The sequence below is a fragment of the Pholcus phalangioides genome, unplaced genomic scaffold, assembly GCF_987345545.1.
Source record: "Pholcus phalangioides strain wild (caught in Gottingen) unplaced genomic scaffold, Ppha-v1.0 ptg000030l_1, whole genome shotgun sequence".
NCBI classification, from domain to species: domain Eukaryota; kingdom Metazoa; phylum Arthropoda; class Arachnida; order Araneae; family Pholcidae; genus Pholcus; species Pholcus phalangioides.
This window is the reverse complement of record NW_028301620.1, coordinates 5,487,968-5,514,848: the sequence shown is the minus strand read 5'-3', so window position 1 is coordinate 5,514,848 and position 26,881 is coordinate 5,487,968. Positions and strand designations below refer to the sequence as shown.

The following is a 26,881-nucleotide window of genomic DNA, read 5'->3' as shown; positions in this document are numbered from 1 at the left end:
TCCTAGATAGAGATCAACAATCGTTTTATAAAGCCGGGCATCATTCTTATAGAAAATATGTTGATTCATGGGCGGAGATACGGGGGAAGGGCAGCATCAAAGGTGAAGGCGACTGATCTAATGCATATGTGTATAGATGAATCGACAACAGCATCATCTTGCTCCCCCCCCCCCCCAGACTTCCAAGTCTATCTCCGCCTATGTGTTGATTTAGGAAGAAACGCCCCCACCCCATCGTACTATAGGAAAACTACGGGAACCCAATTCTCGGAAGACCACAGAATTTTTTCTCAACTCTCAAATTATTCTCGGAAGAACCCGAGAATCATTCTGGAGACGCCGTAATTATTTTCAAAGAGAATAAGTTGATATAGGAAGAAAGGATCCATAATTTAGTAAAGTTACAGGAACATAATTCTACAAAGTACACGGAAAGCATATTCTACAATGACAAGAACCATATTCTAGGAAAGCAATAGAATTTGCCCTCAACAACTCTTTGAAATTATTCTAAGGAGCACAAGGAAACCATAATCCAGGAAGCCCAAGAGAACAGCATTCTAGAAAGATCAAAGGAACTATATTCTAGGAAGACCAGAGATTTTCTCATGATCCCTCAGAAATGGTTCTAGGAAGACCAGAGATTTTCTCATGATCCCTCAGAAATGGTTCTAGGAAGACCAGAGATTTTCTCATGATCCCTCAGAAATGGTTCTAGGAAGACCACAAAATATCTCCTTGACAAATGTTAGAAATTATTCTAAGAAGAGCTGGAGAATCATTTTGTAGAGAAGTCGGGAATCATTTGCAAAGAAATCAAGTTGATTTGGGAAGAAACAATCCATCATAATCTAGGAAAACTGCAGGAACGCAATTCTAGGAAGTCCACGAAAACCATACTGTAGGGCGACTACAGAATTTTTTTCCCAACTCCCAGAAATCATTTTAAGAAGAACATGAGAGTCATTTTCTGGAGACCGGAGAATTATTTTTAAAGTAGAATAAGAGTTGATTTAGTAAGGAAGGATCCATCCTGTTAGGAAAATTGCTGGAGCAACTTCTCCTCCACAACTCTCAGAAATTATTCTAGGAAGAGCTGGAGAATCATTCTGTAGAGAAGTCTGGAATCATTTACAAATAAATCAAGTTGATTTTTGGGAAGAAACAATCCATCATAATTTAGGAAACTGCGGGAACCAAATGGTAAGACCTCCACGAAAACAATATTCTAGGAAGACCAAAGACTTTTTTCAACAACTCACAGAAATTATTCTAAAAAGACCACGGGAACCTAATTTTTGGAAAAGACCACAGAGTTTCTTCTCACCAACACTCGGAAATTATTCTAGGAAGAGCCGAAGAATGATTTTGTAGAGAACCTGAGAATCATTTTCAAATAAAATAAGTTGATTCAGGAAGAAACGATCCCCATCATACTTTAGGAAAACTATGGGAACCAATTCTAAGATAACAGTAACCATATTCTAGAAAGTCCACAGAGCTTTTTTCTCTCTCAACATTCTTCAGAAATTCTTCCACAAGAAGAGCCCAGAAATCATTTTGTAGATGTGCCTGGAATCATATTCAAAGAAAAGTTGATTTAAGAAGAAACGATCCATCACTGTTTAGGAAAACTACGGAAACTCTACGAAGACCACAGGAAGCATGCACAAGCAGGCCTGTCATTTAGGGGGGGGGGGGGGTCCCTGGCTTTTGAAAATACACTAAAAATGGTATATATATATGCAAATATATATATACATACATTGAGTACATGTGTTTTGCTCCCCCCCCCCCCGGAAAAAGTTGAAATGACGACCCTGTGAACAAGTGACTATTAAGTGATCTACACTCTCTTAAATGTTGAGCACCCTTGACATAAGTGTTCCTCTCTTAATGATGGGCACGTGCTGGTGCTCTTGAATCAAAAGACAATAAAAAAAGAAAAGAAAAAAAGTCCACTTCGCACTCCATTTTCAAGATGTCAACATACGAACGGGAGAGGTGATGGAACATGAATTTCTCACCCGAGGTTGAAACGGCACTATCTCAACCAAAGGATGAATCAGGACATCATTTAGAGAGTGTTTCTCAACCTTTTCAGTCCATGGCCCCTTTGGACCACATTTTTTTCCCTCTCCCAAGAGAGGCCTATCTCTTTTACTTATCGAGATATCCTCTATTACTTAATCAATTTGGTCAAAACTGAATTTGCAATGAGCATTAATTTCTTAAATAAGATCAATCTCTGGAACCCTGGGCCATGAGAATATATGTCAAGTGTTATAGGAAACCCATGGGAATCATGGTCTAGGGCAGACAATACTTATTAGCAAATTCTTTTAAATACGTGGAATTAATACAATATTCTAGAAAGACCACAGAAATCATATTCTACTAACACCACCGGGGCCATATTCTAGGAAGACCACAGGATTTCTCATCAACAACTCTCATTAATTATTGTAAGAAGACCACAGAAACCATAATATAGGAAGCTGAAGAGAACTGCATTCTATAAAAAACCACAGACACCATATTCTAGGAAGACCACAGACACCATATTCTAGGAAGACCACAGAGCTTTTCTCATCATCCCTCAGAAATGGTTCTAGGAAAACCGAGGAAACAATATTCTGGGAAAACCACATATCTTCTCGCGTGACAGCTGTCGGAAATTATTCTAGGAAGAGCCCCAGAACCGTTTTAAATTTAGGAAAACTACCGGAACATAAATCTAGTCCACAGAAACTATATTCTAGAAAAACCACAGGAACCATATTCTAGGAAAAAGATCACAGAATTTCATAATTTGAAATTTTTGATTACAAACCTATAGGTATAAACTTGTATCTGGCTCAAATTTTATCAAAATGAGAACAAAATTTTATGAGAACATTTCCTTCAAAATAGCAGAGATAGACATAAATTTAAATAGACATTTTTTGAATTTAGGGTAGCATGCAATTAAATTTTTCATATACCCCCCCCCCCCCCCATTTATTTTTGTACACTTTGATTTTTGTTGTACCTGATTAGGCACAGTCTGGTTAATATGCCTTTTTTCTAAGTTCAATAGCTGGTCATAGTTTTTAAAGCTCTTGCTCTGTTCCTAATTTATTTCAGATCAAAAGAATTTTTTCATACATCATGTTCAGTATCGTGATAAGAATGAAAGCAAATAATGAAATATAGATTTTTCAAATTATAATTTTGTACAATTTTAATTACACAAACTTTACAACAAAGTGATTTTTTAAAGTCATATGTTTCCAAAAAGAATTTGCAACTTCAATCAATTTCAGCATACACTTTTTCCAGCTTTCGCTCGTAAGCTATTAATCAGATCTTGATTCACCAGAAAGATGAAACGGAGTCCAGATATCTTTAAAAATAATAAATAATTTTAAAATTTTCATAAGCATTGATTATTTTTAAAATTATAAAAGAATCTTTGATGCCCAAATTAAATGAAACATAAGTTTGAATGAAAATTTTTTTTTTTTTATCTACGTCATAGTAATGACTGATTTGTAAATGGCTAGCATGTCAAATCAACAATGGTGCCATAAAATTTGATGCTAATTTTTTGGAATAATGTTTACAATTGCGAGTGAAATTACAAGGACGTCCAAAAAACAGTTTTTGATATTTTAATATTTTAGTGAATTCCAGTAAGAAATTATTAAGACAGAAATATAAGACATTTTCATTTCCATTAATTCAGGGTTCTTTGGTTTTAACCAAGAGGGCTAAAAAAAAAATCAAATAAAAGTGGCCTATATAAATATATATATATATTTTTTTATACATTATAATTTTAATTAATAACTATACAATATAAATAAATATAAATAATAATGTAAATTTTATATAATAATTATACAATATAAACAAATATAAATAATAATATAAATTTTATTTATAATTATACAATATAAACAAATATAAATAATAATATAAATTTTATTTATAATTTTATTATAAATATAATTTTTTTCCTTAAAAATATCATATTGGTTCATTAGCCAAAAAAAATTTTTCATTCTTACCACATTTTATATTCTTGGGGTACATTCTGATGGTGTATCTTTAAATGGCATAAGATGATATGAGTGGTTTTTCCAAAAAGTCTCATAAAAGTGGCCTTAATAAATATTTTATTCATATATAGTATTTTGGTTATTTAAAGTTAATATACAGAAGCCAATATTTCTCATTCTTACCACATTTTCTAACCTTTGGCTATATTCTGATGTTCTATCTTTAGCAAATTCATGAATAAGGATTGCATCACACATCTAAATGTTGTGTGGTGCATTATCTCACAGGGTCCCCTCCCCCCCACAAAGAAGCAGTAACAGTAGTAACACCATCCTGCTAGGGACACACACACACTTATAATCCAATAAAGACACCAGCTGTCCCTAAAGGATGAAGACCAGTGTACTAGTAGTTACAGTACCACTCACAGACATTTTCATTTCCTTTTTCTTTTCAAGAAATAGCACATCTCTTACTGTATATCACCCAGTCTTAATATTCAATATTTGTTTTTATACTTTCCTCATTGAGCCCAACTAATCAAGGTTCTACTGTATAGTAGTAACACATTTATGAAAAATAATCAGCTATGTACAGGGTGATTATTATTAAAGTTTTGATCCCAAAACTATACAATATGAACTTCGGTCAGAATGACCAAATCGAACAAATGACCCAAAAGGCATCCGGACTGAACATCATCAGCTATAAACTCTTGAAAGCTATCAACAAACAGTTCCCAAATCTTCTATTCCATCTATTCAATCAGTGCGTCAAATATCATTGCTTTCCGGAGCATTTCAAAACGGGGGAAAATCCTTCTATTTCTAAAAAAGGACCAAAATCCAACAAACCTATCATAATATCGACCAATCAGGCAAAGTATTATCAACAACAGGCAAAGTATTTGAAAGAATTTTGGTTCAAAGAATGACATATTAAAAAATTATCCTGGATGCATGAAAATCAGTATGGATTCCGAAAAGGTAAATCGGCCGAGCATGCTCTGTACATTCTGAAAAAAATAGAAAATAGAAAGAAAGAAAGCAAAAATGTGGCCGTTATTTCAATAGACATAAAAATGTGCATTTGACAATCTAAGATATGTCTCTATTATATATATAGATAAGCTTCGCCAACTTCCGATATCTGAGCAACTTCTAAAAACAGTCAAAGATATACTCCATAATAGAGAAGTAGTAATGATTACAGCTGGAGAAGAGGTAAGGAAACATCAACACAAAGACTGTCCCCAAGGCTCATGTTCTGGACCACTCTTATGGAACCTTGTGGTTGACGAAATCCTGAAAGAGCCATGGCTATCAAATGTAAAAGTACAGGCATATGCAGATGATATTCTCCTGATAGTCTCATACTACACAGTGAAAGGCACTGCAAAAATAGCGATGGAAGCATTAGAAAAATTTACGACACGGTTGAGAAAACATCACTTGACAGTCGCAACAGATAAAATAAAGTTCCTATGGGCATCTTCAAAAAAAAAACCCACCATAAGAATGCTTGGAAAATCTATAAAAAGAACCGATGTATTAAAATACCTTGGCGTGTACATAGATTCTAGACTAACTTGGAGTCCACACATAGAAAAACAAACAGATAAAATTAATAAGCTTCTTCTCCAGCTCCAAAACATCAGCGGATCGAAATGGGGAAACAAATATCGACACTGACGAGTTCTATATTGGACAATAGCAACATGAATAATGGCTTACACAACAACTATTTGGTATGCAGGCGCAACCAACTGTATGCAACAGAAATTAGACTCAGCCCAACATAACTTATTATTATTATTATCACAGGAGCGTACCACACAACACCAAATAGTGCACTATATGTCATTACTGGTTGTCCGCCTTGGAGCGTACGGATGAATTATGAAACACAAATGGGTCTATCGTTAGGTCTACACCGACCAGCAAAGATTGGTGCCTTAAACTTTGCTCCAGAAGAGTATCAGCGACGGGAAAAACAAATAACTATCCACCCATCGGAAGACCTGCATCAACACCAAGTATCTATTGGGAATAACCAGAACAAAGAAATAGGAGGCCAAAGAATTCATATATTCACAGATGGCTTGAAACTATCTCCGGAACAGCATCAGCATGTGTAGTAGCGAAAGATCATAAGATCATCGAGTGCTGCAGTAATAAGCTAGAAAATGACAATAGTATCTTTCAAGCTCAATTACTAGCGTTATATATGGCAACCATTAAAGCTCAAGAATTCCAACAAGCAACTATAATCTATAGCGATAGCCTTTCAAGTATATATGCAATACAGAACTCGATGACCATCCATTCTATGGCTAGGGATATTTGGCAGGTCCTCCACAAGAACCCACAAATTCGCATATCTTGGGTCAAAGCGCACGTGGGTGAGTGGGGGAATGAAGCAGATGCAATAGCCAAAACAGCGACAATCAATGGCACACAATTAATTAAAATATTATTACCATCATCTACAGCAAAACAAAAGGCAAGAAAAGAAATACTCAATCTATGGCAAACTTGATGGAATGATGCTAAAACTGGAAGTGTCCACAAAATAGTACCAAAAGTTTCATACAACGCAAAAAATTGGAGCAGAGAACTTGTATTTTTTACAACCAATTACGGACTGTTTTCAAATTACCTTCACCGCTTCAAAAAACGAGGAACAGATCATTGCCTTTGTGGTGAAATAGGCACTTCCATTCATTATTTGACAGCATGTAAATTAACTGCACATCTAAAGCACATGGCTGTGACCGCTGCTAAAAATGCCACACGCTGGATCAGAGAGATTTTTAAAAACAAAAGTAGAATAAATAAAGTCAAGAAAATAATTAGATGGATTGAAGACAATGAAGACAAAGTGATCCCACAGATGCCATATCAGCCAATAGCACATATACAAACTGCACCACCTCGCTGTTCACAAAGAAAAAAGAAACTGATCAACTATAAAGAAGACTGACTGATAGCACAAGAACAATATAATGCCGTGGAAATTGAAAGATTTAAATTGAGGATGAAATTGATTATGAATTTTTTCTGATTTATTACTGATTTCAATATGCGATTTAGGATTTTATATTTGAATTAAGATTTAATATGTAATATAGGACTATATGCTTGATTTCCGCCTGTATACATAGATTGTGATCTCGCAAGTGATTTTATACTTATGATTTTATAGTTGTTATGATTGTAATGTATATTTTGTAATGTATGCTTTTTTATAAATAAATTGCCAAAGGTATCCAGTCCGTGAGGACAATGAGCCAATATTGCCATATGGTAATGTGACCTGGGTATCTTTTGGTTTGACGGTCAGAATGACTACTACTAAACTAGACAATCACCTCGTCCATATTCCTCTGCGGAACGTCTAACGAACTGGTACATGTTGGAATGTGTGTGTGTGCATGTACTGAACCTTCCATGAAGTTTTTTTCTGTGTAATGTTTGCTGTGTGTAGTGCTGCCACCTGCCATCAATTTTTATAACAATGCATTAAAAGTAATGATTGAATAGTAGACCGCGTTGTATGGCTTAAAAATTTGCATGGATTATCTTGAAGCAATGGAAATTTCTTTGGCAAAAGAAAAAAAAAAAGTTCAGGTAGTGTGAAATGTGCAAGTAGATGAAGCCGTACTTGGCCAGCAGTGTAATCTATTTTGTGCAACCACATTTCGACACTTCAACAGCATCAGTATGCGAATAGCACAACTTTTATCAAGATGCACATTGCAATACCAGCAATGTAGCTGCTGAAGAACCATTTGCACATTAAAAGGATGAGGCATGACACCTGGCTAGCTGCCAGGTGGTCCAATTGCAAACTTTGATGAATTAAACACATATCCACATCATGACCATGACATACTTTGATCTATTGTTGAACAAGCATTTTTGTGCTTTTACCTCACAGCCAGAACACGGTGAACAACATATTTAACATTTCTTGAGTAAGTTGTAGTTACTTGTTCAATTACTTCATTTTTGTGCTGTTTCCAGAATTATGAAATTGTGCAATGCTAATTAAATTATCGATTCTAAAAGCAAATTTCCCACGTGTTGGATGAGTAAAGCGTCATTAATTTTACATTTTAAAATATTTTTCCCCCTTTGCAATGTAAAATTCCATCACTTCAGGAATATTCATGCAAATTTTCAAATCATTCTGACAATGGTTCTCTTTTATGGTGTTTTGAAATCAGAACTTTAGTTATAATCACCCTGTATAGTGTAAATCATCGTTAGTTAATCATCATTATTTACGTTTCATTAAATACATTATATTCATCTAATTTTTATGTTTTTTGCTAAATAGCTTCATAATTAAGAATACCTAAAGTATTTGGAGAAAAAACCTGTATATTATATGGTTAATAATAACATTAAAAGAGGGAGAGAGAATTTTCAAAGCCAAATTAATTCCTTGAGTTAAGCAAAAAAATAATTAAATTGCAAAAGTTGGATTTTATTAAAATTTATAAAAAATATTTATAGATTAATTAATATGGGAATAGTGTTAATTACATTAAGAAACATTTTACTTTAATTATTAGAAATTTGAATGATTTTTCAAAAATTTCATTGTTTTTAATGTTGATGCTATTAAAACCAAAAAACTGATTTAAACCAAAAAAACCTGGTTTTTTTCTTCAGAAAACTTTTTTTTACCAACCCTGCACTAATTTACAGTAGTGTAGCACTGCGTTAATTTATGAAAATCATTTTGTTATGTCATCTTTATGACACTAGATAACAAAACAAAAATATAACCTCTTTACAACTATCTATCTCATCAGTAGGGAAAAATGCTATAGGTACAGAGCTGCAAGAACATGAAATTCGTGAAATTTGGCTATTGCATGGCACTGGCATTTCTAAAACATAGATAGCAAATAAAATTGGATGTTCTTGATGTGCCGTCACAAATATTTTAAACCGTGGAATATGTGGTTTTGTAAAAAAAATCTCGGTGCCCCTCATGCCTGTCCACTTAAAGTGAAATTTTTATGCTCCAGCAGTAAGAAGCAAAATGTCATCCAGAAATATAAAGTCTGCCTTACAACTGCAGTGCTCACAGTTAACAATTTCAAGAGTTCATGAGTAACATGAAATTCATGAAAATGAGAAAAAACCATTAACTTTGAAACACGAACAGGATCCTTTGACTCTCGCAAAACATACCATGCTTTGGACTCATCAGTGGTATTCTTCTATATTGTTATCCAATAAAAAAAAATTTCAATCTTGATGGTCCAAATGGTTTCCATTCATATTGGCAAGATTTGAGGTCTGCAACACAACAGTTTGTGAGCCGTCAAATGAGTGGTGGTTCAGTGAGATGGTTTCAGGAGCACTTTCTGCCTCAGGAAAGACTGATGTAGTTTTTCTGCTCTCAAGGATGAATAAGGCTATGTAGAACTTTTGCAGGAGCAAATTGATGCATATAAACAGGTTTTTTGTGGCAAAGATTTCACATTCCAACAAGATAATGTGTCAGGTCACACAAATTAGTGGTTCAAGCAAGAGTATATTGATGTTCTTTCATGGCCAGCTCATTTCCCTGACACTCCATGGAAAATTTGTGGGGCATCCTGTGCAGATCAGCAAACACAGGTAAGAGGCAATTTTCTTCCATTAAACATCTAAAAGCCGCCATATCAGAGACTTGGAATGATGTCCCTTGTGCCACTCTCACTGACTTTGTTAAATTCATAACAAATAATATTTTTGCTTTGATTAGTAACAAAGGTGGTTGTACAAGATATTGATTTTGATAAATTTATATATTTTGTTTGAATTTTATTTTACCTTTTCCACAAAAATCTGTGTCTTATAATTTTGTCTATACTATATTTTTTTTGTTTTTCTATAAAATGATGTGAAAATCTTTTTTAAATTCCCAATATTTGGTATAGTTATTTTTGCACTGTCATAAAACAGCTTGGAATTTTCGATATTTTCTACTTTATTCCTTCTTGACTTCACTAAAATTTAGGAGTGTCTTAATAATTATGTCTCACACTGTAGGTATATATGGATAGCATGAGACACTTTGACAATTTTTGCCATTCAACTCAAGTTTGGGAACAGATTAGTGCAAAATTCAGAGGCCCCACTGTATAATTTCTTCCCCCCCCCCACTAAAATAAAGAATTTGAGTTTATGAATCACATAGCACATGTTATAAAACAAAAATATGATCAAAAATTAGCAAACAAGGTGGTAATATTATTAAACAAACCATGAATAACAAATGAACATACCTCTAATACAGAATTGTTACTAAGCTTAGCTTTATTTCCACACAAAACTGGTTTCCCATCAATGTAAAAGCACCTTTTCCCTTCATTAACCAAAGCAAAGTCGCCATTGCTTTCCATCCTCAGTATTCCCTGCTTCCGTGAAATTCTTTTTGCTGGTCCTTCCAGAGAAAGATCAATGTCTACTGCATTGTTACTTGCAGATCGTCCAATAGTTATCTACATTAAAAGCAAACAATAGAAACTATGCATTACAGTAACAACATGAATCACAGGCTAAACACAATTTTATATGAATATAATGAAAGCAAATATGGCAAGAACAAATCCAGGCAAACACAGCGCATAATTTATCACTTGGGCATGGAATTTACACTGTTAGATAAATGCTAAAGGAATAATTTCATTTTTTGTTATACCTAATGACAGACATCCTTCGAAGAAATTAAACTTGGCACATGTTTAATAGCTACCCTGAAGTATCTTTCTTATGCAAAAGGAAACATGCTCTTGGCAAAAAAAAGATGCTCCTTACAGCAATTGTAAATAGTTAAGAAAAATGCTCATTCTGCAGGAAATAAGGACAGATATGAGTTCGTCAGTAACGTGTGACTTCCTCAGACACTGATGCACATTTGGCATCTGTTGTGCATACTATCCACTGAACTGTTGAGGAGAGCTTGAGGGATTGTGCCTCATTTGTCTTTCAAGGCAATTTTGAGTTTCTGTATGGTTCGAGAAAGAAAATGAAGTTGGAAGTGTTATGCGAAAGCATGCTAGAGGCTGTGAGAGGATCACCATACCTCAAGGGGATAGATATGTCAGCCTAGTAGCAAAAAGAAACCAAAATTCTACTCCTGGCCAGATAACAGCAGACTTTGTTAACACTACCGGCACTCACGTTATGTGCAAGAACCATTTCTCAACGATTGAATAAAACACAAAGATTGAATAATTGGACACCGGCTACTACGGAGAGAACAGGTAACTTGTTAAAATCAGCAGAATGTCCAGGAAATTTATTTGCTATGGCCAAAGAGTAGTGGTGCGGGTGGGCATGATGCAAAATCGCAGAACTCCACTTCCTATCTCAGATGGAGGTACCATAAAATCATAGCGATATTGCATCAAAATTCTCCTGGGGTCATGTCCTTACTTTCTGTGGTGCAGTTGGACCAGACTTTCTGTTAATGGATGATAATGCCCATTTGCATAGGACAAATGAAGTGCTTGACACACTAAGAAGTGAAGATATTGAGCCCATACCATGGCCTTCATATTTGCTGAACCTAAATCCCATTAAGCACGCCTGGGTTCCACTTGGCAGATGAATTGCTCGAAAACACAACACTTCTTGAACAATACAGAAATTCAAAACCACCTTGAAGGACAAATGAGGCAAAATCCCTCAAGCTCTCCTAAACAATTTGGTGGACAGCATGCAACAGATGCCAAAAGTGCATCAGTGTCTGAAGAGGTCAGACTTCATGCAGATGAACTCATATGTCCTTATTTCCAGGAGAAAAAACACTTTTCGTAACTTTTTACAATTGCTACAAAGAACATAATTTTTTCTTTTGTCTTTTTTTCGACATATGACAATATCTGTTTCATTTTGCATAATAAAGATACTTCAGGATGTCTATTAAACATGTGTGCCAAAGTTTCATTTCTATGAAGGATGTCTTAGCTTTAGGCATGACGAAAAATAACTGTTTTTTGAAATTGTCATGTGGTGTATATGCGTCACGGTTGATTTCTCAGTGGTCGAATGGTCATAGTGATGGACTCGCATCACGAGGATCTGGGTTCAAACCCCACCGTCGCCGCAGTGGTGATCGACTGAAGTTGGTTTTCTGTGGTTCTCAACTTTGAGGCGCAAATGCGAGCCGATCTTCCTGTTGAAAAGTCTCGCTGCAGAGAGCAACGGGCCTACAATGCTATAATTATTCATTCATTACACTTCATGCTCACTATGAGAGACAGTTAAGGAAAAACTTATAGTTTAAAAAATTGGTTGCAGATGGCAGCACTACACATAACAAGCATTACACGGTAGGTTCACTATACGTACACACACATTCCAACATGTGCCAATTCGTTAGAGGTTCGCAGAGGAATATGGACGAGGTGCATGTCTGGTTTAGTAGTAGTAGTGGTTGATTTCTCACATGTGTATGATGGATGTAATATCATGCAGATTTTTTTGTCTATTTGCCATCCTGTCAAGGTGGGTACATCTGTACATGTATGCCCTTTGTGAGAGATTTGGTATGAATAACCTCAAATTTCTAACATGAATATGTCTTATAAATAAGGATGTGAATTTGAAAAGATGTCTACCGAACATAAGTCAGAATTTAAATCCAAATAACTTCTAGGCAACTTGTGCAAAGGCAAAGACAATGTTCAATATCTCATTAGAAATAGAAAGATTCAATAGATCTTATAACAAGAGTCTGACCTGGTACAACGTCATTTGAATGGCACAATAGTGTCACAAACACAAAGTATTAAAAAAATTTTCGACACACAACAAAAATTGGTATAGTTTGAACAGGCATGCTCTTACATTATATGCAGTGCCGCGTTGGATTTGTTCTAAAAACATGTAGTAAAATAAAGGCAAATAATGAGCAACTGAGAACATTATGGTGCAAAGTGCAAAAATTTTGATTATTTCTCAAAAACGATATATATAGGGGAGATATGACCGAAGTGTTAAAAATTTTCAACAGGAGGGATAAGATGGACCATGAATTATTAGTACACCATTAATCGAGTGCTTCTACAAGGGGACACCAGTATCGATTGAGAAGGGACAATTCTAGGTTATGGTATAACAGGAAATTTTTCTCTAATAGGGTTGTTAATAAATGGAACAGCTTACTCCTGGGGGGTAGTAAATTCGAACACAATTGACACGCTTAAAAAGAAATACGATAAACATGTTGGGATAAATAGAGAAGCTATCCATACTTAGAATAAGACAACCATAAATACATTTTATTGGCATTGTATAATATGTTATCATGTATATGTATTGTTTGTAATTGATTTTTAATTGTGTTGCTGTATTTTTGAAATATATGGCATTCATATTTGTTATGGGCATTATTTTCTCAGCCACCTTGTTGGGCATTTCGCCTGTTGTAGCATTGTTTATAAGGCTAAAATAATTAAAAATTTTGAAAAGTAGTTATAGAGGATAGGGTGACCTGTGAAAATCCCAAAGTCACTAATGATGGTCAAATGCCTTATCTGGAGCATCTGAAAAGCTGGCCACAGATGTGTCAAATGACATCAAATGTAAGTGCAATTTGTTGTATTATTACTAAGGCTGGGATTTTTATGACCTAAAACAGACAGGATATGCTCCATAAAAGATCAATTTATGCCCTAAAACAAAATAAAAATATGCTGTAAAAACCTAAAAATATACTTTTATAAATAGGATGACTATATTTCCTTAAGAAAAATATGGGAAATTACCAATGATTGTCAAAAATGTTGCCAAAGGTACACAAACAAAATTGGCAATAGTTTCTAATATCGCCGAAAAATCATCAATCATTGCCAAAAGTTGAAAGTAAGTAAAATTGTCAATTATTGCTAAAATCACCAATAGTGGGAAATAAAGCTGGGGGGGGGGGATCCCTCTTCAATGATTCTGAAATATGCAAGATAATGCTCCGAAATAGTCCTTAAATTGTGAAGATCATGAAAAAAGCCTTAAAATTACTGAAAATCATTCTGAAGCCTATGGGAAATCATGTTTTGACTAATGAAGATTTTGGCTAATAAACGTGATGCCAGAAGGAATTATCTTTGTTAACAAAGGTATCACTGTCACTGTACTTCTGTGTCAGAAAATACTCTATCTGACAAAGAGCAATCGGGTATAGTAGAGTCGCGATAATGTGAGGTAAATAGGACTGATGCCACCTCGAATTATCGAAAGACTTGAATTATCCAAAAAAACAATAAAAAATGCTTTAAATATATTGGTTTTACTTAGAAAAAAAAGAAAAAGGTCAAGCAAAGGCAGTACTAGCATACTTGCTGTATTTTTATTCTTATTGAATTGTATTTTTATTTCTTTATTGAAATAAGATATAGATTTCATACGACGTGTTTAAAAAAATAGAGAATGTGAAGAAGGACGTGAAGATGAGAGAGTGATTGAGAAGAGTTCAGGATGGGATTGATGGTGAATGACAATGAGATACTGATAGCTTTCAACTGCCTTTCCATGATTTTACACAAGCAATTAGGGGACAATGCCATTATCCACCATTAAAAAGAAAACGGTCAAACTTGCTTCTCTTTCTCAGTGACCACCTGAAAGTTAAAACAGCTATGTCCATTCAAGGGAGTCTAATATTTTATTACACCAGTTACCCATTATATGGGGACTGTCCGGTACCTTTCAAACTGATATTTACTGTACAAAATATGTGTACTACATAGTATTCCTAAGGAAAATATAAAGATGTTAGGTTCTTAGAGGGGAAAAAAAAAGAGAGAAAGAGGTCTCAAGAAAGAAATTAAAAAATTTTCAGTGCCTTCAATTATCCAGAAACTCAAACTTTCAGAGCTCGGATTTTCCAGATTTTACTGTATTTAACTTGTGACATTTCTGAACATCCTTTGGTACAGCAGACAAGTATCTCATCAACCTGGGCTACTACAAGCTAGTAATTTTTGAACCTACATCCTGTCAGCAGTGCAAGGGTTAAATAATAACAAAAAAACATTTTTTTGTGAAATGGGAGTATTCTTACTTCTTTTGATCGCATGAGGTAACGAACAAACCTGCCCTTCAGTACTGCCCATGTCTGGTTATCAAAATCAGGAGGAGAAACACCTGGAGGGGAAAATAATGTAACAACAACTGTAAGACTATTATATAATGTTCATAATATCATCAAAATGACATATTCAAAATGAAATGAATTTTTGATAATATATTATACTTGAAATCTATATTTTTACTATTATCATTCTAATTAACAAGAACATACCAGTGATACCATCAACCAACACTTGCCACTTGGGTAACTCGTTCTCTAGTCTTCGTATTTCCTGCTTCAAAGATCGACTTGAAATTCTCATTTCTGAGAGGAAGATGAAGAAAGAAAAAAAAAAATTTTATGATTGGACAAATTCAAAAGACAATTCTATTGAGCAATCGATTGATTGCAAAAAATATGCAGAGAAAAAATCTGGGACATCTACATATTTATTTACCTCGATCTAAATCTTCATCTCTTGGTGCACTATGAGAGAAAAAAAAAAATATATATATATATATATATATATATATAAAAAATAAATAGTTTCAAATGATCTTAAAATGCTGATGAACAAGAACAAATATAATAACAAATAGAAGACATTGTCACGTTAACACAGTAGGTGGACGGAAACATTGATATAGACAAAGAATTAATCAAATAACAATTAATATATATTGACAGAAAGAAACTGAGATTTTCCCTGAAACTGAAACCATATCACATTGAGAAAGTCTTGATGAAGTAAAAAAGAAGTTCACTTTGAGCAGCATAGCAGATGGGTTTCACAAGTTTGAATCGTCAATGAATTTTTGACACAAATAATCCACATGTAAAAAACTTGGTAGAGATGAAACCTTGTCAATATACTAGAATGTCGCTACTAAATGCACTATCGGAACAGTGGCAGCGATGGTACAGACCTTTCAACACATATATATGCTCCAAGGGAGAAATATTCTGCTTCCATAGCTTACTTGGTAGAGCACTTGTCCAGCAAACGAGAGACAAAGGTTCATGTCCCTGAGGAGGCAGAGATGAATTTTCTTCCTTGTAATCATCATTTGATCATTTTTGTCACATCACTGTCATTTTTCTGCACACTAGCGCTAATTAGACACACACACAAAGGGTCCTACAATTTATTGCCAATTCCGAATGGCAGAATTGTTTTTTATATTCATCCAGAGGTTGGTGCGCTAACCCCTCAATGGGTGGACTCTATGTGGTAGCTATTTTTTCTGCAGTCATGTTGCCGTTTTTGTTGTACCCGTGTCAGGAAAGTTTTCTGACGAGAACAAAGGGGTATTGAACCTCTAAACATCCTTTGGTACTTTAGGTGAATATCTTATCAACCTGGGCTACCGTGCCCTCCTTGTAATCATCATCTCCAAAAACAATAACCAGTCTTTCGAAGACTAGTTAGTAGGACACAGTGACAGACTTGCATCGTGAGGATCAGGGTTCAAACCCCACCGTCGCCACAGTGGTAATTGGCTGCAGTTGGTTTTCTGCAGTTCCAAACATCAAGGCGCAAATACAAATAAAAATACAACACCACAACAGGCAAAATGTCCAATGAGGTGGCTGAGAAAAAGATGCCCATAAAAATATGGATGTCATATATTTCAAAAATATAGCAACCCAATTAAAAATGCAATTAACAAACATTGTAAACAATATATACACATGATAAAATATTATACAATGCCCATAAAGAATACTTATGGTTGTCTTATTCTAAGTATGGATAGCTTCTCAATTTACCTCAACATGTTTATCGTATTTCTTTTTAAACGTGTCAATTGTGTTACAATTTACTACCTCTGGGGTAAGCTATTCCATTTATTAAAACCCTATTAGAGAAAAATTCCCTGTGACACCATAACCTTGCATTGTCCCTCACCAATTGATACTGGTGCCCCCTTGTAAAAGCAGTCGATTGGCAGTGTACTAAAATTTCATGGTCCATCCTATCCATGCCATTGAAAATTTTGAACACTTTGATCATATCTCCTCAACACCTGCGTTCATCCAATGTAAACATATTCAAAAAATGAAGTCTCTCTTCATAACTCAAGCCCCGTGTGCCAATAATGACACGCATAGCTCTTCTCTGCACCCCTTCAACCAAGTTTATGTCCCTCTGTAGCAAGGTTGGCAGGTTTTTGACACATGGCAGTTTTCAGCGGTTTAAACCGTCAAATAGAATGCTCAACACTAAATCACGAAGAAGAAAATATATATGTATACACTATCTACCAATAAGTATTTGGACACCTGTGATAGAAAAGAAAAACTAACTTTATTCAAAATCAATAGTTGGTAGAGCCTCCACAAGAGGCAATTACAGCTTGAACCTTCCGGGGCATACTTTCCACAAGTCCTTGTGTGACGGCTAGTGGTATTTTCTTCCACTCGGCTTGGAGAAGACATGTCAGTTCCTTCACCGATTTTGGACGGGTAGGGCACCCCTTAATTCGGCGATCCAACTCGTCCCAGAGGTTCTCGATAGGGTTCAGGTCTGGGCTCTGGGCAGGCCAGTCCATTCGATGAACCCCATTGGCACCATACCAAGCCTTGGTTAACCTCGCAGTATGACAGCTGGCATTGTCGTCCTGGAAGTAACAGGGATCCACCCCGTAAAACTGCCACAACGTAGGAAGCACATTGTCATCCAAAATAGTGCAGTAGGCATCGGCGTTGAGCTTACCATGAATGGGGACCAAGGGTCCCAGTCCATACCAGGAGAAACAACCCCAGACCATAATTCCACCTCCGCCGAACTTGACTGTTGGCACAATGCATTCTGGCAGGAGACGTTCTCCAGGCAGACGCCAGACCCAGACCCTGCCATCCGAACGGTAGAGGGTGAACCTTGATTCGTCACTCCAAAGAACCTGTTTCCACTGATCTACGGTCCAATTTCGATGTGCTTTGCACCACATTAACCGAGCAACGCGGTTGGACTTTGTGATCAAAGGCTTATGGATAGCAGCACGACCATGAAAACCAATCAGATGTGCTTCCTTACGGATGGTATTCATTGAAACAATACTCCCGGATGCCTGTTGAAACTCCTCGTGGATGAGGGCCATCGGTTGGGTGCGGTTCTTCCGAATTTCTCTGGACAGCACCCGTCGGTCTCTATCTCCCAGTTTCATTGGTCTGCCGACTCGGGGCAAATTCCGACAATCACAGTCCACCTTCCACTTCTTAATCACATAAGCCACTGTCGATTTTGGGTACTACAGCTCGCTAGATATGTCCCTTAAGGATCGGTCATTTTTGTGATTAGATAGGAATAGATGGTTTTATTTAGAAAGGTAAAAAACAAACCCAATTTCAAGCAGCAACATAATATTTTTAGTGAATTGATTATTGAAACTTTTAAATAAGTATCGTGAATTTAAGCTACATGAATGAATTTAATTAATACTTTTTACTTCTGTCTCCACTGCTTCTGATTGATTCTAGTGTGAGTGTGGATGATTTCTTCCTGAAGAGCCTGGTATGATAGCTGGCTGTGATAACTTTTTTTTTACCTTTTACTGCCCGAATTCAGATTCGGATTGATTTTTATATAATTTTTTCCCTTTATTTCCCCCCGATCCTTCAGTATAGACATATTAATCAAAAAATTCATGAAAAAAATTTCCCTGTATGTTTCCTGGACCATGTCCATAGAAACCACATTAAAATCAAAAAAAAAAAAATTAAATTGATAGCATATGTGTTGCAAGGATTGAAATTTTTGCTTTGTAAATTAAGTTTGGAATACGTCCAGGGAAAAAAAATCTAGTGCTCTCACAGGCACAAAAAATATTTTTTTCTGATTAATAAAACAAATGTTTCCAATTGGGAACATTGGACTGCTAAAAGGTTAATGAAACAATCAAGATTCAGGTGACATGCAACATTCTTTTGTCTCTTTATGAAAACTTCAGTACCAAGAGAATTGCCAGAGAATTTTGAATATATCCTAGCAAATACAAAAAAATCTAGTTTCATTAAGATCTTTTTCCTGTGGTTAAAATTCTGATAGCATTGTTAATGTCATCAAAAGATGCTAATTAGCGAGATCTGGTGAATTGGATTTGAATGATTGTTCTGCATTTGTCTCATCTAAATCATGATATCCAAAGGATTTTTCATTTCAACTACATCATATCTTTAATTTGCAAGCCAATTTTCAAGATTAACATCAAACTCTAGGCCAAATTTTACAGGTTGCAATTTCTAAAATCAACTTTTCAAAATTGCATCATTGAAAAATCATGTAAAGGATACCTGCATACTTAATACGACAAAAATAATAAAAACATACCTTAACTCCTTATCATCAATGCAATCTTCCACATCTGAGAAACTGCTGAACCAGTCAAATGCATTCAATTTCTGGTCTGAAATAATGTAAGTAATAATAATAAAAATGGCAACAGAGAGTAATTTTGAAAGAGTAGATAACTTTGCCTAATAATACTCAAAAAATCATTAATGAATGAGACAAATTTTACATTAAATTATACAATGAATGACCACAAAATATATTAGCAATTTACTTATTGTTTGATCTGGCAACAAGCTGTAATGTTTCATAAGTGACCAATGAAAGAGTAACACTTTTGCAGTTCGGACAGGCAAAAACACATCTGGGTGTTTATTTAAAAGTTCTTCAAACACTTCAAGGGTGGGTTGAGCAGTCTAAAATTCAAAAAGAAAATAACTCATTAATGCAGGATTCCCAGATTAAAAAAAGTAGGACGAGGGGAGGGTACCCCCGTTACACAACATATAATCATAGCATATTCAAAAAAACCCCTAGAAATTTTTTTTGAAAAATTAAAAAAAATGTTTTTTTTTCATACCACACTATTTCAATATCCTATAAGACTAACTCGAGCTAAAGAGAAATGACTTTGTAACAAAAACTACTTTTGGCCAAAATAGGGTACTAGCAACCACAAATAATTTTTTTCTGTCCCCCCTCACACTATATATTACATTCTTTTTTTCGGAGTGTTCTAAAGTCCAGTCTGTCAACTCTCTTCAACAATGCACATAGCAAATTATGAAGACATTTTGAAGTTTTTTACGAATATGATGCTCTTTTGAGAACACTTCCACGAGCACAGTGCAAAATGTGTAAATTACAAGTCCGATATAAATAAGTCAAGGTGGACCAGATAGTTTTACTGCATTGTCCATAGCTTTTTTTAGAAGGATTTATTTAAATTTTTGCACTCAATGCCAGTATAATTGTTTTTGACAAATGAAGCACTTTCATTTCTAGCTCTTTGCTAAGCATTGTAAATATTGTTTATGCCTCTGCATGCCCTAAAACTACAGAAGACAATTGAATGCTATTGGATATCATCAGAGTCACAAAACCTAGAATAGGCCGATATACTCAACTGCTTTGTTATGCAAACTATTGTTTCACCTATACACAAAATGAATGTGCACCATAATTTTGAAAGATGAATTTTAGTTACCATCTAAGATCATGAAGTTAATATAATACAAAAAACTTGAATTTAATATAAATACAAAATTACTTTTTTTTTCAACCAGGCACAAGTTTTTAATCACTACTCTACTTGAACCCTAAAACTAAGCAAATGAAAAATTGATAAACCACCAAATGGTCCATATACACCCCCCCCCACTCCAAATAACTTTAACTGTTATCCTGTCTTCTTGCAATATATATGTCCAGCCCATTTTCTATTTTCAACGTTTAATTCTTCCCATGACATCAAATACCTTTGTGTGGCTTCTTATCAAAGTTTTCTGTCTCTTCTCATGATGCCAAACATACCTCTTTCCATGCTCCTTTGTGTTGTCTGTAGCCTTTGTATTATCTTGCTTGTGAGTGTCCATGTTTCAGCTCCATAAGTCAGTGCTGGTAGCATACACTGGTTACACACCTGATCCTTCTGTTTATTTCATTAATGATTCCATTGTCCATGGTAAATTCTTGTCCTAGCTATACATAGCTTTCTACTTCTTCTATCTCTGTGTTGTTGAGCACGATCGTCTTCAACGCAAAGGAGTTGAACATAACTTTAGTCTTTTGCAGATTCATGTTCAAATCCACCTGAATACTTGCCTTTGTCAGTTCTTGTATTATTTCTTCTCTGGATTACTGCTGATAATAACAATGTCGTCGGCAAAACCAAATGGTTGAGAAATTCTCCAATTTACTTTAATTTCTTTCTCATCCCAATCCAGTTTCCTAAATACTTCTAAAACATCGGTAAAGAGTTGTGGTGAGACAGTATCGTATATCCTTGATAATTCATATAGGCCTACCCTTGTCAAATAATCACAACTTCATCTTGAATGGGTATGCAGATAACATTTAAAATACTGATCACTTGATTAGAAGTCATCATTTTCAAAAAATAAATGAATATGCAGTAGAATCTCTAAAAGAATCAACAAAGGTCAACTAGCTTAACAATTCTGCGCTGTGGTGATGTTAGTTGGAGCGAGCATGTAAAAATTTTGACTGGGCTTGTTCTTTTTTTGAAATATATTTTTTCTTATATTCAACTGAAACGTTGCGATGAAGCAAACAAAAATAAGTGAGTTTTACGGAAATCATCAATAAAGGTGAATGACTAACTAATTTTTTATTTCCCCCATTTTTTATCATCCCACCCATTTATGAACTTTTGATTTTATGAACCAATTATCAAATCCGTACAGGTTTCCAAAAACATGCACGTGCCGATATCTAGCCCTGGTATGATGCTCATTTCGTCAATGACAGCAAACTCTTAAACTCACTGGAAATTAGAATGGTTGAATTCAGTTACTTGTGAGAAATAATTTCATGTCAAAATATATTTAAAGGCCAAAACTATGACAGAAATGATTGTTTTACTAATAAACAAAACCATTTTTTACCCACAGGAAGAAGAATTTATATCAAGAGATACAAGAGCTGCCCATCAACCACAAAATGTGATGCCATTCGTTGAGCTATAATGGATCGTTATCTCTACTAATCAAGGTTCTCAGACTGCTCAGACTCAGGGGCCCATTCTCTTGCGTTAATCAAGATACTAATGAATTATTTCTCCACATTACAAGCCTGATTATATTCAACTACAGTCAATTCGTGATAGGTCGCCATATCTGCTCACGTCTAAGTTTTCTCTTGGGCTCCAAAACCTTCAATATTATTTCAATGTTAAAATTTTTCCTTAACCCAAAGTTTTTTTTCTCTTAAGCTGAAGTTCTTGGGTATGAGATGAATTTTGAAAAAATTGCATTTATCCTTCCAGAGAGGAATTAAAGATGCTGAATACATAATTAAAAAAAAGAACACTTTTCCTCTTCCCTCTTTCTTTTTCCAGTTTTGTAAATCAAAATTAACACTAATATTATTTAATTTCACATGCATAATAGTAGTGTTAATTTAATTTTCATAAATATATACCTCTGTAGAATTTCTAACAAAAATTGGTACATGCCAGAATGCGTGTTCTGAATGTATGTGTGGCCCTGTGATGTGATGTGTTGTCAGTGTCGCGCTTGTTTTGTGTTCTAGTTTCATCTGCCAGTCAACTTGGTCACCTGTGCTAGCAAATCTTTTGTTGCAAGTCTCATGACATCAATACCGCCATTTCTCTTTGGTTTAGTTGAGTGAATGCAGTGTTCAAACCAGGGTTGTTTGGTTTAAACCAATATTAAATATAATTTTTTTCTGGGGAAAATATCATATTGGTTCATTATTAGCCAAAATGTTTCATTTTTACCCCATTTTATATCCTTGGGGTACATTCTGATGGTATATCTTTAAATGACATAAGATTTTATAAGTGGTTTTTTTCAAAAAGTCACATAAAAGTGGCCAGAATATATATATATTTTTCATATGAAGTATCTTAGTTATTTAAAGTTATATACAAAAGCCAAAATTTATCATTCTTACAACATTTTCTAACCTTTGGCTACATTCTGATGCTCTATCTTTAGCAAATTCATGAATAAGGATTGCATCACACATCTAAATGTAGTGGTGTATTATCTCACAGGGTTTCTTTTTCTATTCACAAAGAAGCAGCAACAGTAGTGACACCATCATGCTAGGGGCAGGTTGTCCTATAATCCAATAAAGACACCAGCTGTCCTTGAAGGACAGAGACCAGTGTACTAGTAGTTACATTACCTCACATACATTTTCATTTTCTTTCCCATAAGAAGTAGCACATCTCCTACTGTACATCTCCCAGTCTTAATATTCAATAGTTGTTTTTTTTATACTTTCACACTGTTAAGCCCAGTTAATCAAGGTTCTACTGTATAGTAGTAACAGATTTATGAAAAATAATCAGCTATATACAGGGTGATTATAATTAAAGTTTTGATTCCAAAACTATACAATAAGTACTGATCAGAATGACATGAAAATTTGCATGGATACTCCTGAAGCAATAGAAGTTTCTTTCGCAAAAGAAAAAAGTGCAAAATGTAGATGATGCTGTACTTGGCCAGCAGTATAATCTATTTTGTGCAACCACATCATTTCAGCACTTCCACATCATCAGTGTGTGGATAGAACTTCTATCAAGATGCACATTGCAATACCAACAAAGCAGCTGCTGAAGACCCATTTTGACAGGATGCACCTTAACCCTTGCAATTTCCGGCTGTGGGGATATCTCAAAATGTTATAAACAGTGGTCAGATTGCAAACTTTGGTGAATTGCAATCTCCAGCACATTCTCTATATGTTAGAAGTTCCTCAGGAATATTAACATAAATTCATAATAGTACATAAATTCATGCACTATAAATTCATATTTTCTCATTCCCATTTAATAATTAAGCATTAGAATCACTTATCATTGCTAACTTCATGTTCAGTACTTCGACACATTTTTCCCTAATATGATATTCATACACAGTATACATAAGTTATTTGAAAAAATCCTTCTTTTAATTCAAAATTGGAAAACGATAACTTGAATTTTTTTATTGGCCATGACCCATTCCACTGATCGAGATTTGGCTGTATTTGGACACTTCCAAATCATTGCTCCTTACACACAAATGACAAACATATATTTAATATAATATAATCACCATATGTTTGATATACTTGATTTCAAGGAAGGAATATTGCAATATGAAACCAACATTTAATACACACACAATGGATAGTAAATTTGAGATTAACAGCCTTCAGCAATCAATAGTGATGAGTAGGGCTAGGATTTCTATGGCTTTGCATATTTGACTATTTTTACATAATAGACCATATTTTAATGACTTAAGTTATTATTTATTATTTTACATATTTCTGCATTTTCAACGAGTAAATATTTTGTTTTCCTTTTGCCATCCATCTTCTACTGAAAGACATATACGAGGTCGAGATAAAAAAAAGGAGGATCTTAGTGTTCACAACATCTACAAATTTGTCACACTATGACAACAAGACAATTCCTTCTCCCTCTTCAAGCTAGAGACAGAATTTTACGAAGTAGACCAGTTGCACACTAGCCTTGTCCTCAAGTTCCCCTTCCACTGTCCTCTTGCTCCTCAGAAATACCATAGCAGCAGTAAATTTATTTATAATTTTTGGTGATTAAATTGATTTATTATTTATGTTATGGGTTCAAGAAGTGCTGCCATAAGTCTTTGAATCGAGAAGCAACAATTGAGTAGGTTATTTTGCATGTATGGAAAAAGCTACATCAATAGAGAAAAATGAGACAAAATGCAGTCAATCTTATTTATGAAGTCAAAAAATACAGAAAATATTTTGTACTAAAATTTTGTATTAACCAACAAAATAGTAAATTGATTATTTGCAACATGAAAAATATTTAATTTGTGTTAAGTTAAAATTATATTGGGTAAGTTTCTCTTGAGGAAGTTCATCTATACTCCCATTTTAGTATCAAATTTATAGATAAATTTATATTTCCCCCCATAGAAATATGCTTTTAGGCAGTAAACTTTGTTTGGTACAAAAACTGAAATCAGTTTTAAAAATAGCTGTGTTCCTGATTCTATGAGAGAGGCCTATACATTTAGCTGTTTAAGCCACAACTGATGATTTAAAATAGTTTTAATTACATTAATATTCCTCATCAGTACATATCATTTTACTAAAATTAACTTTACCAGAAGTGGAAGAGAAAAATGTTTAGGTAATTTTTCTTGTTTTACAGAGCATATCTTTTTTTTAAAAGCAAAAATGCATTTTTATGAATCATTTTCTAGCAGTTTTTAGGTCATAAAAATCTTAACCCTAGTGACGAGATTCAAAAATTAAGATTATTAAGTGATGTAAGAATATGGATAGCAAATATGACTATTCATAATTTAAAAAAAAATGTTTTTAAAGATATTTTTTTATGATTTTGTTTTGCTTTGGAATACAATATTTCATAATATTTTCGAAATATTTCGTAAATATTTTGATGTCCATTAAATAAAAGCTTACTGAAGGCACTGTCCCAAGAATGTTTTCTTCTTTCACACTGAACAAGGCTTTGGCTTTGATCTGAGCAACAACATCAGGATGCAATTGTTTCATTGCATTACAGGCAACTCTGAAAAAAAAAAAATGTAAGACTTCAATTCATTAAGGAACAATAAATGGAAAGAAAGGTTTACTGATATTTACTCAGAAAGAAAACTTGACCGCAGGCCAGGATTTAGAGTTCACCCTGGCAATAATATCCAAAATGTCTCTTTCTTTGATGTATTGGAGATTGAGAAAAATCATCTCTTTCTCTCCCCCAATCTCACTACCTGGGAGGTCATTTGCTGATGTTGAGGGAGACCACTACTACTTAACAGCACATGCACATTCATCTGGGGAATTTTTAACAAACTTTTTTCTTTTCATGTCCGTCGAATGTATATTTGATTTAAGCAGTACAGATGAGTGTTTGCAAAACTTCTGCACTTAAGGACCAGTAAAAGGCATGAAAGTTTTAGATTACTAACTTACTAACTACAGTTATGTTTGTGTAATATTATATTTGAACCATTGGAAGTTATTGTTAATATTTGTGGTATAAAACTGAAATATATTCATTTAATTAAAATTAAATTTCCATGAATCTGCTACAGTTATCAAACCATTTCCATCTTTGTGGAGCATAGGTTGAGAAATGACCAAGATAATACTCGATGCCATAGGTGCCAATTCCCAAACTTGAAAAATCTGTAGTTTGTTCAGTGACAAAATATTTCACTACCAAAAAAAAAGTCATACAAATAAAAGGGGAAAATAGGACTTTTTGAGAGACTGCATACCATATAACCAATTTTCCCAGGCCATTACCGTATTTTCTTTAACTATTGCTGTCTTGACTTTTTTTAAGATGTTCCATATTTAAACAAAACCCACTTGAATTTTTATTTTTCTTCCTTGAAATCAAAGATTAAAATTATTTTGCAACTTATAAATTATGTCTATAAATATGAATATTTAAATCTCATATTTGCCACGCTAAACTTTTTTTTTTTACAGTATAATTCATTATAATACACTGTGATTTGCAGTAGCGCTTTATTTCCCACCAGTCGTTTTGCCAATAACTGCCAACTCATTTTTGGCATCATATATAGTAACAATAGCAGATTTTTAGTTTTTTGAAACCCTGATTTTCCATATTCCAAGATCAGCCTAGGAATGCAAGGACTCTGGCATTTTCTTTAAGGATTTTTCAATCAGAATAATTTGGTTTAAGACTGGAAGATTTCAATAAAGCCAAAAAAT

At 34.4% G+C, this 26,881-nt stretch overlaps 1 protein-coding gene across 1 annotated transcript in view; it reads right to left on the bottom strand.

The window, feature by feature from the left end:
* Window positions 1–3,086: 3,086 nt before the first annotated feature.
* The window catches only part of Rcd5 (microspherule protein Rcd5), a 33,232-nt gene continuing 9,437 nt past the window's right edge, over window positions 3,087–26,881 (bottom strand). Inside the window, exons 7-14 of the mRNA XM_089252706.1 lie at window positions 25,595–25,703; window positions 19,689–19,830; window positions 19,454–19,529; window positions 15,581–15,609; window positions 15,355–15,447; window positions 15,115–15,197; window positions 10,334–10,549; window positions 3,087–3,385 (exon numbers count right to left, since the gene is read on the bottom strand). Coding sequence (XP_089108832.1) covers window positions 3,302–3,385; window positions 10,334–10,549; window positions 15,115–15,197; window positions 15,355–15,447; window positions 15,581–15,609; window positions 19,454–19,529; window positions 19,689–19,830; window positions 25,595–25,703 — 832 coding nt within the window. The 3' untranslated portion in view covers window positions 3,087–3,301. The remainder of the gene's footprint in view (window positions 3,386–10,333; window positions 10,550–15,114; window positions 15,198–15,354; window positions 15,448–15,580; window positions 15,610–19,453; window positions 19,530–19,688; window positions 19,831–25,594; window positions 25,704–26,881) is intronic.